The sequence below is a fragment of the Catharus ustulatus genome, chromosome 9, assembly GCF_009819885.2.
Source record: "Catharus ustulatus isolate bCatUst1 chromosome 9, bCatUst1.pri.v2, whole genome shotgun sequence".
NCBI lineage: Eukaryota > Metazoa > Chordata > Aves > Passeriformes > Turdidae > Catharus > Catharus ustulatus.
In genome coordinates, this window is record NC_046229.1 from 9450173 (window position 1) to 9466185 (window position 16013).

Below are 16013 nucleotides of genomic sequence, written 5' to 3' on the forward strand. Positions count from 1 at the left end.
AGCGGTCCCGAGCCGAGCCCCGCCGTCCCCGCCGCTGCCGCCAGAGGGCGCCGCTCCCCGCCCCGAGCGGCCCCGCGGGAGCCGCGCGCGCCCCGGGGCTCGTTAATGACGGGGCTCGTTAATGACGGGTTTAATGTTTTCTCGGCGTTTAAAAAAAAAAAGTGTGCTAAAGACTGTCCTTTCCCCCCTTCCTATTTCGTTTTCCTTCTCCCCTTCTCTCCTCCTCCCCTTCTCTATTCCCCCCTCTCCTTTTCTCCTCTTCCACCCTCTACAGATCCTCCTGGAGTTACCGCAGCCCAACAATTGTTAAACCCACTATATTTGAACACTACGGCTATTTTCCTGAAGAATTTAGTATTCTGGGGTAGAAAGGTAGAGAGCCAGCTCGGGACAGCAGCTGCTCCCCCAGCTCAGCCGGGCCCTGGAGGTCTCAGAGCTGTCTGCAGGTTCCCACTCCCTGGAATGTGGGGCCGGTGGGTTCTGTGCAGCCGAGTCCCCTGGGATTTCAGCAGAGGTGAGGTGACCCTGTGAAGAGTCACACTTCCCAGTGGGAGCACTGGTGTCTGTGCCGATCCCTGCTATTAATTGAGTTCTAATTAATGTCCTTCCAGTCCTGGAAACAGCCTCTCCTCCTCAGTCCCAGGCAAAGCCGTCTCTCAAGGGTCTTCACCTTTTGTCCTCAAAACCTGTTCAGGGCTGGACCCAAGAGGACCCTGTTTGGCATGGTTCATGGCACAGTTTGGAATGGTTCAGCCCTTTCTTATCAGTCCTGTCCCTCCTGCAGGAGCCCTGGATCCCTGTCCCCATCTCACAGTACTCAGTGTGTCTGCAGCAGGATCCTGGGCACTTGGCAGCCTCCGCAACTTCAGGAATTTGTAAAGGTTCCCAAAAAGCTCTCCTCAATATACCCTGAGAAATGCCTTTTTCAGGTCTTGGACTCACATGAAATCCCTCTGGCCTTTCCACGTCCCTCCCACTCCCTTCCCCAGCGACACAAGTCACTGCTCTGAGGAGATGAGGACACGATTTTCCCCCTCTCCTCCATTACCTGCATCTGTTTGCTTGGGCGGCAGCCAGAAAAGTGACTTCATGCATTCAATCTTTTTTCCCCTGCCCTTTATTTTTCATTTTATTTTTCTACCAGCCCAAGGCTCCCGCCTGTTGTAGAGTCGAGGGGGAAGCATCCCGGCCAAATCCTAGCCCTGTGTTATGGTAATCACGGCTGCCACCAGCAGATGCAGCTCGCTGAAATAAAAAGGCTGTTTAACAGGCTGGGAGAGGGAGAGGGCAGCTTTTGTTTGGCACTTGCCAGGGTTGGAGTACACTTGTAAAGCAACAACTGGAGCTCGTTGAGAAGAAGTGGAGGTTATTAGATTCGTTTCACTTACTGCCGATGGTCCTGTTATTTTTTCCCCTTCATATCCCAGGCAAGAGCCCTGGTTCTGAGAAGGAAAAGGACCTCAAATCCTGCTGCCTCTGCTGCTGGCCATGGAAAGAGATAGGGCTGGTGCTGCTGCAGGGTTCTGGGTGATTGCACCCCAGAGTTCAAGGATGCTTGGGCTGGTCTCCTGTATTGGGGGTGCTCCTCACTCTGCCCAGGGCCCTTTTTCTTTCTCCCAGTGAGGCTGTGGGGCTGGAGGAAGGAAATCACCTTCCTCAGATGGGGCTGAGCAGGGTACCCTACTGAGTGCTGGCTCTTCTCGACCCCTTGGGGCCCTAGACAGTCGTGCAGGGTGATCCTGCTCATGGTCATAGCCTTTCCTCATGCTCCTCTACCTTCCAGGATGCTTGGTCCTGCCTGTTGTGAGACAGCAAAACTGAGAAGACTCAAGAGCACACTTAATTGTGCTTGGAGCTGTCAAAACTCAGGGTTGTCACCAGAAAAGGTGGTCTAGAATTTGTCACAGTTTGGACAGCAATGGGTTGCTGATGAGGAGGAAAAAATTCAAGTGACTGCAGAAGCTGAGATGATATAAACCTGCATGATTGGGGCTTACAGTCTCGTTTTGAGGTGTTGCAGTTTTGGATGGGAGAATGGCAGAAAGTAGTGCCATGGGGTTTTTAACTTCCTCCAGGTAAGTGGGGACAAGAAAATTGTTAGATGGGTTGGATTTCTGTTCCTGATTCCCTTACCTACCCATCCATCCCTCTGTCTTGGTGCATCTCTCACCAGCCCTCTTTGCTCTGAAAAACAGCAGCGATCCCCTTCAGATGCCAGGAATAAAATCAATACATTCCCTCCCCAATTCAGGTAGCTGTCCATAAATCTTCCCAGCTTCAGGCTGGTCTCCTAGGACTCCCACATCAGCTGGGAACCCATTTAATCAGCTGAGATGATCTGTACTGTTTGTTGCCTTTGAACTCTTTGTCTTCCCCTGAATGATGCTCGAATCCTGGGAGGGTTCAGCCAGACTGGCCCATTCTGTGTGACAAGCCTCAGGTGAATAATGCCTGGAGCTGGCAGTGCCTCCTGAGCCCGGCTGTGAGCCCAGGGTGCTGAGAGGAGTCACAGCCCCTCTGCCAAGGCTTTATCACCACATCTTCCCCTGGCCCCTCGCTTGGCTCTCTGCAAAGCTCCATAAACCCACAGCAGCATGGAGAGAGCCCAGCCTGGTGCCAGGGCAAGAGAATTATAGCCCTTTCTGGGAAGGCTTGGCAAGGGCTGGAGGGGGTGTGTGACATCACAGCCTCCCCCTCCTGGGGCTGCAGGCTTGATTTTCAGCATGTTTTAGTGCATTTTAGGTTTTAGCTGGCTAGGAATCAGTCCCATGCAGCAGCTTTGCTGAGGGACTTCTGGAAGAGGTTTTCCATGCTGGTCCAGCCCTTGGAAGCACAGAACTGAGCATTGCTTAGGATATCACCACCAGGAAACAAATCTGAAGCTGCCCCAAAGCAGCAGAACTCTTGGATCAGTTTTAAAGGAGTGCCACCTTTAATAGCTGGGATTCTCTTCCAGTTGTGCTGGAGGAAGCTTCCCCTGCCCCCCAAGAGCCCCCAAGCACCTGGTGAGATCCAGCCAGCTCCTTGCCCCAGCTCCATCCAGCCCCAGCTCCATCCAGCCCCAGCCCGAGGGGTCAGTGCTTCCAAAGGCTTCTGCACTCCATAAATTACAATTTAGCACGGACCACCATCCAGACACACAAAGTAACCTAATCTACCCACATATTAGGGTGTTGGAAAACAATAATCCAAGAAGGAAACACATTATCTGGCCTTGTTACTTTACAAAGTAATTTAAATTAATTTTTCCCTAGAGTGGTTAGGGAGCACTGCGACTTGCCCTTGTCTATTCTCTCCGGCTAATGGAGCTTTACCAGAGACTGCTCGTGAATTCCTATTAAGACCTCATCTTAGAGGTTACAGGGCAAAGCAATTTCTGCTCCTGGGAAAAATGCCTATGAATTTGTAATTGTAAGTCCATGTTTGATAGGGATTAGCATCTGAAAGGGGTAGAGTGGTGGGTAGCAGAGAAAACATTATTTCAATTAGCTGAAGAAAAGCAATTTAACATCTGATTATAGTTTACACTTTTAATTTTCTCATGTTTCTCCTATATTTTTTCCCAGTTTTCTGGCATCTGAGGTAATTATTTCTTGAAACTTTCCACCCTCACCAAACCAGCCACCTTTCCCTTCTCCTCCTTTTTTCCATCATAGTTGAGATTCACATGTAAATGGTTGGTGAGCTGGATTTTTTGCTTTCCCTTCTTCCCTCCAAATTCACTGAATTTGGGGATGGTGTAGAGGCTGCTGTATCAAAATCACACTGAAATGGATGTGATATTTCTCTTCATGCCAAGGAGGTGAGAGATGAGGAGAAAGCTTTGCTCCCCATCCAGGTTCGTGGTCAGGCTTAACGTGGTGCCAGTGCCTGACTCTCCCAGGCAGAGCCCCAATGCCTGAAGATTCTCTCTGTGCTCAGAAATTGCTTCCAATTCCCTCTTTTCCTCCCACCCCTTGGCCTTAGCCTTGAGCTCAGCTGTGCTCCATCTATTTTTTCGTGGCTTCTTGGTCTCCTATTTCCTAATGACGATGCAATCAGTTTTCGGGTGGGAGATTCCTCGTGAGGAGGCTTGTTGTTATTTAAGGAAGATCATGAAATCCATCCCTAATGAAAGGACAGGAGAAAACCCTTCCACCAAGTTACACTGAAGCCTGAGATTATCATTTTTATGGGCTTCCAATCTTTCCTGCCTCATGTCTTATCAGCAAATGCAGCTGGAGGCTTCAAAAACCCTCCCAGCTTGCTGCTGATTTTATGGGATGAAGATTAGAGATGATCGGATAGCAAATTATTCATTCCATTCCATATCTCTGGGCGGGAGGGAATATCCAGAGCAAAGTCAGCTCCTTTCTCCCTTTCTGAGCATCACACATTGGGAACCTTCCTATCTGCCACTCCAGTAAGGCAGCAGAGCTTTCCCCCCACGCTCAGGGGTGATTGGGGGTGCAGGATTCCCTCTGAGCAGATGGAAGAGCCAGGGGGAATCACAGATGCAGGCTCATCTCCCAACAATAAGGCAAAGAAGAGGCAGGTGGGGTTTCTTCTTGTTTCAGGGGTTTTTAGTTTGATTCCTCCCAGCCCGGGGCAAGGCAGGACAGATCATGCAGGTGTTTTCTCAGCCGAATTTTCCAAGGCTGTGGAGCCTGAGGCTGATGTGAATGTGCTGGCAGAGCCCTGGGACAGAGGAGCAGGGAGCACAGAGGGGACACAGGAGAGACCCCGGAGCTGCCCTTGGATGTAGGAGCAGCAGCATCAGGGAGTGGAAGGTGTGAGTGCTGCCCAGAGATCCATCCCAAAATCAACTTGTGCAAAAAATATCACCCAGAATGTCCCAGGAAATACTCCTGGGCCAATGCAGAAATACAGCAGTGGTGCTGCTGAGCAGACCTTAAGGGCAAATGAAGGCTGTGGATGCCTTTTGCCAAAACATCAACACTGGGGTTTTCAACAGCACACAAATAAGAAAATTTATGGCAGTTTAAAGGCATTTTTAAAGAGAAGTAGAGTACAGAGCTGTGATAGGTGAAAACCCAGAGCAGGAGCTTTTTCTGCTGCCTTTTACCCAGCTTGGCACACTGAGCCAAGAAAATGCCCTTTTCACAGTGGTTGTAGCTCCTGGTTCTCTCCTGGCAGCAGCCAGAGCAGGCAGGATCTGAAAGACAAGTGTCAAGAAATGAGAGAACACTGGCACAAGAAAAAAATATTTGGTTTAGATGGTAGATGTCAAAAGAAACAAGAAATTATAAATTTGATTTTTGTTTTTTCTTCTTTGTGTGTGTGGGTTTTTTTGGTGTGATGTTTTTTATGTTTCTTAGCAGCCATTGAAATGTAATAAATTTATAATTACTTTTCTACAAAAAATACAATCTTTTCTTCAGGCAATGCTCAGGTTTGCTCTCATATAGTATTTTTTTTATTTTTATGGCTCTGTCTGGGAGACAGGGAGGAAATGGAGAGGATGAAAGAGGGAAGGAAGGAGAGAGGAAGGAAGGAAGTGAAGGAGGTGAAGAAGAAAGGAAAGAATTTCCATTAAAACACAGAGCCCCACAATGTTTTTCAAAGAGGAACTGGCATCTGTGCTTTGAAAGGTATCATCCAGGAATGTTGCTTTGAGCAAATACTGTTTTTTCCTAAAAGTTATGTATATTTTAGGGGAAATAATCATTAATTTTTGGAGCATATGAGTGTGAAGCCTGACATTCCAATCCCTACTTTGTGTAAAATCTATTATACAGACAACTCCTACATGAGTCCTTGCAAGAGCATTGAGCTGGCTCTGGCCCCACTTGTCTTTGACTAAAAGCTGCCAGGGTGATTTGTCCTTCTGTGCCTTGGTTTCCCTCAGCTCTGGACCAGTAAGGCTTTGTCTGGGTGATGCTGGAGGCTTAAATGAGAGAGACAGCAAGATTCCCAGCACCCTGCAGCAGAAACACACACTTATTATTGTTTGTTTATATCTAAAAAAGCATCTATAGTTTGTATAAAAATATATAAATTTTATAAATATGAATATAAATATGAATATTTAAAAAATTGTTTATATATAAAACACAGTTTGTTATTGCAGGTCCCAAGCCACGGCCAAAATGACAAAAGGAAAACCTGGTTGGCAAATAATTTGTTGAAATTTCAGACTTTGTCCCTGCAGTGAGGCTGCTACAGTGGCTTGCAGCTCCTCACCCCCCAGGCCAGACCCAGGGACATGCAGCCAAGGAGGTGCCACGGGACTTTGTCACAAAAGCTGTGCCTTCCAACAGCTGTGGGGGATAAACGTGCACTGGAGCACAGGGGAGCTTTGAGATAAGCACTGAGTGATTCCCTGGTCTCATCAGTGAGCCAAAAACGACTAAATCGTTGAATTGTCTTAAATTTCATGTAAGTGTGGGAACGTGCAATTGGTAAAGGGTTATTAGCTCCTCGGGATGGAGCTGCTCCTCATGCCAGGGCCAGGTCTGTCATGTCCTATCACCCCAGCACACCCCAGCATGGGGGTGGATCCCTGAGACCTCCCTGTCTTAGGGACATCAGCCCAAAGTCCCTGGAGCTGTGCTGGGCAGAGCCCTGGGTGATAACACAGCCCAGAGTACGTGAGAAGGAAGCTCAGGAGCCAGCCCAGGCGTGACAGGGGAGTGGACAGCAATAGCAGAATGTCTCAGACCTTGAATTTCCCCGGGGCAGCAGCAGGACAGGCTCCTCTAGGAGTTCTGATCTGCTGATAAAGCCTTCTGCTCCACACAGCCAGGCTGCTTAGGCTGGGCTTTTGCAAAGAGAGAAGCACCAGGCAGGCAGCACACACGGCCAGCTCTGCACGCATTTCCAGATAATGTGGAAGAAGGTCTTGGGGAGCACAAAGTTCACTCTTGCCATTCCTTTTCCTCTGAATTATGATTAGATTGTTTTACAGGGCCTAATTATGGGCCCCTGTTGTGACACTTCCTTGCTGGGTACAGTAGGAAAGTCCCTGCCTCGCAGATCTCGCAGGCAGAAATTAGCAGGGTTGGAAATGGGGTTATCCCACATTGCAGAGGGGATTCTGGCCATGGAAAGGAGTTTGGGAAAGAGTTGGGAGCTGGCCTTTGATCTTGTACAGCTCCAAGTCAGATCAGGTTTGTCTCCAGGATAAACGATATTACTGTAAATGCAGGATAAAGAGTTGAGATGAAGGAGGCAGTCCCCCTCTGGTGGGGGTGCATTCCTGAGGGTGCTGCACATTCCTGACCATGGGTCCCATGGGGATAAAGTGCTATTTGCTTCTCCAAGGTCCCTGGAGGGGAAATCACCACCCCCAGAGGCCAGGGGCTCAGGTGCTGCTGAGGGGTTACAAAGATGCTGTGACACATCACAAGAAAAGTGACAATGGAACCCCTGGCTCACAGTTTTATAATTTCCTTCAGAAGCAACTGAAGTTTCTCAGCTGTGAAGCCAAATATCTTTTATTCTTCCTGTGGGGTGGGTTTGCTAGTCATCAAAACCTGGGCTGGAAAACTGCTTAACTCAGGACCTGCAGCATTCTCTGTCCTGCAGATTCTGTGCAGCTTTTGTGAAGGGCAAGCCTCGAGGCCTGCTGCAGCTCTTTGGCTGTTTCTATCTCCTCTGGTATTGAAGAAATTTCGGGGACAGCCCTGATAACTCAATAAAATGAAGGTTGGGTTTGCTCTGCTTAATAGTGTCACCACTAAACAAGGTGTGGGAGGTGAGAGGCAGAGCCCAGCACGGAGTCTGGGTGTTTTAAGGTCACAAATGTGTTTTGCTGGGTTGTAAGTGACACTTGTTGAAAAGAAAAAGCAAGGAAGAGCAAGGAGGTGAGTGGGGGTCCCACAGGGTGGGAAGCAGTGTCAGAGCTGGGGCATTGCTGGACTCCCCCTGTGGGAGGGAATTTGGGGGATATCAAGCACCACACTTCACTGGGGACGAGTTTTACCCACCTGGGTGTTGTTTGTTCCTCCTGGGCCGATGCAAACATTTTGTGCCCAGCTCCCTTCCACGCCCCACCTCGGGGGAGTCAGGTTCGAGTCACCGTGCCCCAAATTCCCGGCAAAGCCGAGGAGGAGGAGGCACCTCCTTCCCTCGGCAGGATCTGCATGCGCAGGTGAGAGCATCGCCTCCCTGGTTAAGGTGTTTGATAATTGACCCGGCGCTCATTCCTGCGCAGGGCGCCGTGCCCGAGCGCAGCTCCGGCTCCTCCTGCCCCGCTCGCCATGCCCGGCCGCTGCCTGCTCCTCCTGGCGCTGCTGCTGCAGCTGCAGCCTGCCCTGTGCCAGCAAGGTGAGTGCGGCATCCCGGGGACAGGGCAGGTGAGCCCAGCCCCGGGCGGGTGGGAGCTGCTGGGGGACAGCGCTGGGAGAGGCTCCTGGAAGGGAAAATACATCCCAGTGCTGCCTGAGCTTTGAGAGACAAGCCGGGCTTTAGCTCGGACGGATGGGTGCCCGCTGGGCTGAGGGGTTTTGCTGGGACACAGAGACTTTCTAACTGTTGTGCTGAAGGCTAGAACTGCCACCTGAGGTTTATCTGAGCTGCTCACACAGAGATAAACTGCTCTGATTTACCCCTGGCAGGACTGTGCACTGAGATGAGCAATCTGTTTTCTTAAGGCTTTTTGAGCAAGTGTTGTTCTGGGTTGATCCCTGAGCTCTCAGATCCTCCTGTTAATCTGTAATTTTGATCATTGCTGAGGAGAGGGAACAAATATTTTCCTCAGCAAATTGACCTCCTCTTCTCCTCCCAAAAACTTAACAGAGAAACTTCCTGTGCTAGGGTATTATTTTTAGGAAACTCACTGAAGGGCTTCTCTAGTGCTAGAAATAATGAGGAGTAATTAAAACTCATCTGGTGCTGCCAAAGTCCTGGAAAATTCCCTCCCCCTTTCTCCTCCTGATGCCCCAGCCCTGACCGCTCTTCCTGTGTTTGTTTACCAACTTGCTGAGGATTTAACAGTCTGGGGTGTCCATTGTCAGCAGGGTTGAAAGTTTTGCTTTTGCTTGGAAAGAGTAAAAAAAAAATAGAAATCCTTTAATGAGGATCCACAGCGTGATACAGCTTCCTTAGAGAGTGGAAAAGACAGGCCAGCCAAAGCTTTCCTAACACTCCAAGAAGATGTATTAAAAATCTGTGTCTTCAAATTAGCTGTTGAGTATGGAAATGGAATTGCAACAAGTGCACAGGCTGTTTTTGGCACCAGCACCTGCCTTGGTCTGGTCTGTAGCTGCAGATTGTGGAGACACAGCTGCCAGGGCTGCAGATCCCACACTGCTTATTTTGGCTTTGGAGATCTCTGTGGGGGAAAACCCCATCTTTGCCATGTGGCAACACGGGGAGGAGGTGGCAGAGCCTGAGGGACAGGCTGGCCCGGGAGGGACATCCCCTTTTCCAGGAACACATTCCTGTTCCCACAGGTGACACTCATCCTTTCAGCCATCCCTCCTGGCAGGGCAGCAAGGTGTGCTCGTGCCCCCGAGGGCTGGGACCCAAACATTTACTCCCTGAATAGATTTATCAAGCTCTTGCTTCTGCCTGCCCCCCATTCCTCCTTTCTTACGTGGGTATTTCAGCCCAGTGCAGAGGCATTTGCCATTCCCTTACCACCCTTATCTCCCCTCACAGCCAGGCCCTACGTGGTCTCTCAAAGCCAGAACCCCTTGATTTTGGTTTGGTGTTTTCCCTTTTGGCTTTGGGTGCTCTGAAATCTGGTGGAAACAGCCACAGGAGTGATTTCACTTCAAAAACATCCAGTACCTCTTGAACATGGTTGCTCCAAGAAGTTTGCTATCACTTCTTATCTTCCTTTGCTGGAAGATCACAAAATGCAAATTTGGCAGTTGAAGTCATTGCTGTCTTCATTTCCTGGTTGACCTTGAGCTCCCTTAACCCCAGCAGAAACCTCACCAAGGGCTGGACCTGACCACCACCCACCAGGCTTGGGCTGGAAGCATGGGTCTGGCAGGAAGAATAAACTACAAATAATAAATAAATATGGCCAGCAGCCAAGGGCAGAGTGAGGGAGGATGAGTCAAAATTCAGGTGTGTTTGGGCTGCACTCACAGGGGTGGGCAGCAGGGCAGGTGGGGCAGCAGGGGAGCAGCCCCTGCTCTTCCCCACTGTCACCACCCCTGGCCACTCTGCTGATACAATGGTGTTTCAGTAGAAACATGCTGATACGAGAGGGAATTTCCATCTGAATTCCTCCTGCTTGAGTTTCTGCCCTGGGACCTTGCAGAAACACGACAAATGTCTCTGTGGGGAGAGGGGGTGAGAGATGCTGCCCAGGGCTGTTCTCACAGCCCCTTGCCCGGGAGTGCCACTGCTCTCCAGACTGGCACTGCTGGTGAGTGCTGATTTCACTTCCCAGAGGGAAAAAGAGCTGTGTTTTGGGGTTTGAGGTTTTGCTGTTGTTTTATTTATTATTTTTAAAATAAAAGTCTCTTGCAGTAAGGAGTTAGGGGTGTTACTAAAGGACATTCCCCCTCCCCAAAACCAGAGGAGAGGAGAGCTGCTAGCTGCAGAGCCAGTGTGAAGCTGGCTGTGGGTTAGGAGTTGGCACGTGTGGAGCACGCAGCCTTGTCTTACTACTGCTAGTAAAGACTATTTTTTGTTTATACCAGAGGCTTGTCTTCTCCTGTGAGACAAAGGAAGTGTTTGGTGTAAAGTTCCTGAGGGAGGCTGAAGTATCCCCTGCTCATCCTGGAGCAGCTCAGCCTTGCAGGTGCCCCTGGCTGGGGCTGAGTGTGCTGGGGCTGATGCTGGGGCTGGCAGGTGTCACCCTCCATCTGCTCCACCTGCCTGTGCACAGGGACCATGTTCTGTGCAAGGATCAGTGTTTGGATCAGCAGATGAGAGGTTTTGATCAGCAGATGAGGAAAAGCAGGGTCTGAGTAAACAGTAATTATATCTCAAAGGGATGTGGCTGTATGGACAAGGTGTCCCTTAGTGCTGATGTGACAGCACTTAAGGATATTGATTATGTCTGCATGCTCCAGCAGCCATCCCAGCCAGGGCTGGGACAAAGTTTCCTCTTCTCACCACCTGCCCTTGCACCCTGCCCACATCCAGGAATGTCTCACACAGTCTTCCCACCCATGGCTAGATTTCTGCTTAGGTATGGATAGAGAAAAATCAACTTGTCAGTCTGTTCCATCCCTGGGGAAAATGGGAATGTCCCAGTCAACTCCCAGACCCCCACCCTTCACCCCAATGCTGCTTGGGTCCCATGCCAGCCCTGCCTGGACTTTGTGCTGAGGTTCTTCCTCTGAATGCATCAGCCTTCAATTTCTGTCATAAATTATTTGCTGCTCTGGAAACTTGTTGAATGGTACGTTTTACCAGAATCCACAATGACAACTTTTTGCTATGAGAATGACAGCCAAATTTTACACTCACCCTGCTATGGAGTCCTTATTTTACCAGTTAGTATTTAGGAAATATCCTGGGAATGAAGTCTGTGGCATCTGGAGATAGAAAATAAGGAGTTTGCAGAAACCCCTCTGCCTTTCTTCCTTTGGCAAACCTTCTTCACTCCCTTCCTCCATGTCCCCCAGCCTTTCTCCTCCATCACAGAGCCACCAAGGACCCCCCAAGGTGCATGTTTCTGTGTTTCTGTATGCATGTCAGTGAATAGGGAGCCCCAAAGCTGTAAGGCACCACACTCCACATGCAAACACCAATTAAAATAATGTTAATTGTACTTTATTTCATTGCTATCACCCAGCCTGAATTGACAGCAACATGCTCTGCTCAGATTTGCAGGATCAAGCTCTCATCTGGACCTTGCTGAAGCAGGATGGGAGAGGCACAGGGGATAAAGCCTGAATTTCTAACACATGTTCTCTTCTTTCCCTGCAGCCCGGGGCAACCTCCAGCCGTGGGCACAAGGTGTCATTGCAGTGGTTGTGTTCCTAGTCCTGGTGGCCATCGCTTTTGTGGTCAACAGGTTCTGGTGCAAAGATAAAGTGTAAGTGTGTGAGGTTATTCTGGGTTGGGCTTAGCTGCCTTGGCACAGGTCACTTCCAGCAACCTCTGTTGCCAGGGCTGGGAACACTGTGCTTGTTGTGCTGGGAGATGGGCTGGGAGAGCAAAGACTCCCTGTCCTCATCTCCCTGTCCTGGTCTCTGATCCCTGTTACTGATTGCCAGGTGAGAGCTTGCACCATACAAATGCTGCCATGAGAAAGTGCAGGGCTGGGAATGGCAAAGCCACAGCATGGTGGCTGTGTTACACAGGCACGTATTCAGCTGGGTTTTCTATGGCTTTTGGGGGTGCAGGTCCCATGTGCCTTTTATCTGTGGGATAATAAGTCTGAACCAGCTTTTTCTGCAAGAGCCAAGTTGTGAGAACACACTGAGAGGAGCTGGAGAAGGGAGGTAGCCAGGCAGTGTCAGCACTCTCCACCTGGAGCCCATGGCACAGGCAAATGTGGTGTCTTTATTCATCTGAAAAAGGCTCTGTGGCATGGTTACCCCTTGCCTGACACTGGCCAAGCAGAGTCAGAGGCTGCTGCTCCTGCTCAGCTGAGCAAGGCCAGCTGACTAAGTTGCAGTAATGTGATCTTGACCCCAAGCCCAAAGGCAAGAGGGATTGAAGACCAAAAAGCACCCCACATCTGTTCCCAGTTCCTCTGCACTGGTGGGGTTGCTTTAGGCTGGAGTCTTCTTGTACCTGTGCATTCCTGCAGCCTCTCCAGGCTGAGGATGTGGGGAGCTGGTGTGATGATCTCTGATGATCAGCAGCTCAGCTGTAGCCCCTGAAGCATTTTAACAGCTCCCTTTGGGATGCATTAATACAACATGTGTGTGTATATATCTATATGGTCTGATTTGCCACTGTAGTCTTTGCTTCCCAAAGAGGAACCTCTGTCCTCAAACTGCAGGAACTCCCGGCCTGTGGAGGGGCAGGGGTGGTGTTTCCCACTGCTGCCTGTGCCTGGCTGCCTTTTCCCAGCCTGGAGGCAGAGGATGCTGAGGAGGGCTTGAGGGGGGATGGTGCCTTGTTTTAATTAATCTGGCCTTTCTTCAGAAGAGCAGGAGCGAGGCTTGGCAGCCTGGAGCCCTGCCAGCTCTGTGCTGTCACTGTGACAGCAGCTATCAGCTCGAGCCACTGCCTGTTTATGCCAGGCTGTTCCTTGGAGAAGCCTCTGAAATTGCCCTTGGGCAAATCCTGGAGGAGGCAGGGACGTGCATGCAGGGCGGACCTGCACCCACCCTCTGCAGCTGAACCTCCCTGGCACTGCTCAGGCTGCAGAGCCGAGCTCTTGGAGTCTGGCTGAGGTTGAACACCCCATCCCTGTCCAGCGGCTCCTTCTGCAAGCGATTCAGACTTGCTTTTGAGGGAGAGCAGCTCGGTTTTGCTCACATAGATGTGCACAAGGGCAGCCCTCCTGTGCCAGGGCTGAGGCACCAGCAGAGCCTCGACTGCTCTCTCCGTGTCCATCAGGATACACAGGGGACTATTTTGCGACAGATTACATAGAAATAGACTGGAAAAACCAGTTAGCAGGAGAAAACAATTGCATGTATTGACAGTGAGTCCTGCTGAGTGCCAGCACGGCGCTGGGAGTCACCGCTGCAGAGACAGGGGCTGGCACCTGGCACAGCCCTGCAAACCTGTGGGGAGGGTGTTCCTCCTTGTCCTTGTCCTGCTGGGAGGGAGGCTGGGCAGGGTGTCCAAGGACAGAGCCACATCCAGGTCCCTTATTGTCTCTGTAGTGTCATCACCAGTAAGAGGCTGCTCCCGCAAGGTTCCTTTGTTGCTCTGCCTCAGCTCCTCTCTTCTTTGCCTCCAGGGAAAGTGCTGAGAACGTGGTGAGTGTGGAGGACAAGCCAGATGCTGTCATATCCAATGGCCATGAAGTGAGACACGTATCAGCTGCAGCTGACTTCAGGTGAAGGACCTGCCCACACCTCTTCCCCATGGCTCCCACGCTCTGTTCTGTCCCCCTGGGGACAGCTCACACATGCAGAGCTGTGGTCTTGCCCATTCAGGGTCTTACACATCCCATTTTTGGGGCTTTTAACCTTTCCAGGGATTAAGCACAAGGCAGTGAGGGAGTATTTCCTTCTCCCTCATTTCTCCCCATCCCTGCAGCTAAGCCCCACAATCCATCCACCACCTCACAACCTGCTGCACCACATTTTTCTTATGCTACATCATAGCTTTCCAGCAGAGGAAACCACCAAAAGTGACCACAGGTCACCACATAGATGGTGACAATCAAAACAGCCCTCACTAAGAATTAGAGCAATTCCCACCCTACACATGGCTCTGGTCCTTTCAGGGTGACCCCTCCTGTGGTCCCCATCTCCCCCTCACTCGGTGCACAGCTGGCACCAGCAAGGTTGTGATGCCGGTGGTGGCTTTGGGGATGCTGGTCTGGCTGGACTGAGCTCAGCATTGTGCTTGTCCCTCTTGATGCAGGTCCAAAGAGAACCAGCATGCCTATGAGAACACTGTGGATCCTGAGGAGAAGGTGATCACCACGGCCATGTAGCAGCACCCACCCTCCTCTTCCTCTCGATTCATTTCCTGCTATTGCCATGGGCATTTCCACAGAGACCCTCTGCTCTGGCACCCTCTGTGAGACCCCTGTGAGGGGCTCTGGCCCCTCCATGGCACCACCACCTCCTGATCTTTCCCTTTCCCACCCGTGGACATGCTCTTGTCCCTCTGGGATCAGAGGCCATGTGGGCACTGGTCCCCAGGAGAGGTCTGGAGGTGCCACCTCTCCTCCCTGGTGGTCACCCCACCGGGTTGGCGAGGTTGATGTCCCAAGTCCCAGGAGGGTGTTGACTTGTTCAAAACACAGAGGGGATCTTGCTGGGTGCCTGGGACCTCCCCATGCTCCCAGCTGCCCTCCAGGGAGCTGCTGATGGAAAACCTGCTCTTTTCTCCCCAGTTCACCCTCCTTTTTATGACCTACACCATGAATTTTAATGTCAGAACAACCCTTCCCCTCTGTACATATCTTCCCGGTGAGCAATAAAGAGAATTGTTGCCTATGACAGCAAAGAGGGTCATTCTGCTAATCAGCCAAAGGACTTTCTGGCATCTCCCAGCTCTCCCAGCCTTCAGGCAGTTGGGAGAATGAAGGACATCAGAGAATGCTCAGCATTTGGACTGCCCCAGAGCCTCAAAGCGACGTATAGGGAGCTGAGAGCATCATTCAGCTTCATTTGCCAGGTGGGGTTACTGAGGTACTGAAACAATCCAGCACTTCCCAGTGCTGCCTAATGGGAGAAAGGCAGCGCCCCCTGAATCCCACTGAACACGCTGTGCAGCCCTACAGCCAGCTGGGAGCCGTCTCCAGGGCTGGGGGCTGTGGGTGGCAGTCATTCACCAGTGCTGCCAGGAAGGGACTGGGAGCTGCTGTGGGCAGTGCTGGCTCTCCTGGGGCAGCTGGCCACGGTGCAGCCTGCTCCTGCCAGGCTGTTCATTAACCAGGGTCTGCCTTTTGCTGTGGTGGGGACAGTGCCAGGGCCACCCTGGGAACAACGAGCGCTCCTAAGCTGTGGCATTTGTAGATTGAAATGAGAGACCTCTGATGCTTTGGCCATTCCTGGAACATGAGTTACTCCAGTGGTGTGAAGTTACTCTTCCTGACCAGAGAGGAAAGGATTAAGGGACTCTGCAATCAAGGACACCCCAGCTGGAGCAGCACTAGGGTGGAACATCAATAGGAGGGGCATTTTTGGCAGCCTCTGCTTTTGGGGAAAGCAAGGTGTTTTCTAGGGCTCTGCTGTGCACTTCCCACAGCTGAAGCTGCTGATGTTCACAGCAAGTGGAGACACAAAAATTCAGGCAGGTGTCTTCCAGTAACAGACCCACCTTGGAAAGCATTTTCCCTAGAGCCTGAATAGGTGAGTTATTTAGAATATGCCCTCAAAGCCTCTGCATTGAGAAATCACATCTCCCCTTGAGAAACTGCATGGGAGTGGAAGAAAACAGGCAGAAGGGTTAGAGGGGTCAAGCCCTCAGATGTGGAGGCAGGATGGCTGCACCCCCAGCATCACATCAGAGCTGTTTCC

The 16013-nt window shown here is 50.9% G+C and overlaps 1 protein-coding gene across 1 annotated transcript; it reads left to right on the forward strand.

The window, feature by feature from the left end:
• Window positions 1–8201: 8201 nt before the first annotated feature.
• Window positions 8202–14497, forward strand: PDZK1IP1 (PDZK1 interacting protein 1). Its single transcript, XM_033067927.1, has 4 exons — window positions 8202–8268; window positions 11839–11947; window positions 13775–13873; window positions 14407–14497. The coding sequence occupies exons 1-4, from the start codon at window positions 8202–8204 to the stop codon at window positions 14477–14479; spliced, it is 348 nt and encodes a 115-aa protein (XP_032923818.1). The 3' UTR covers window positions 14480–14497.
• Window positions 14498–16013: the final 1516 nt, after the last annotated feature.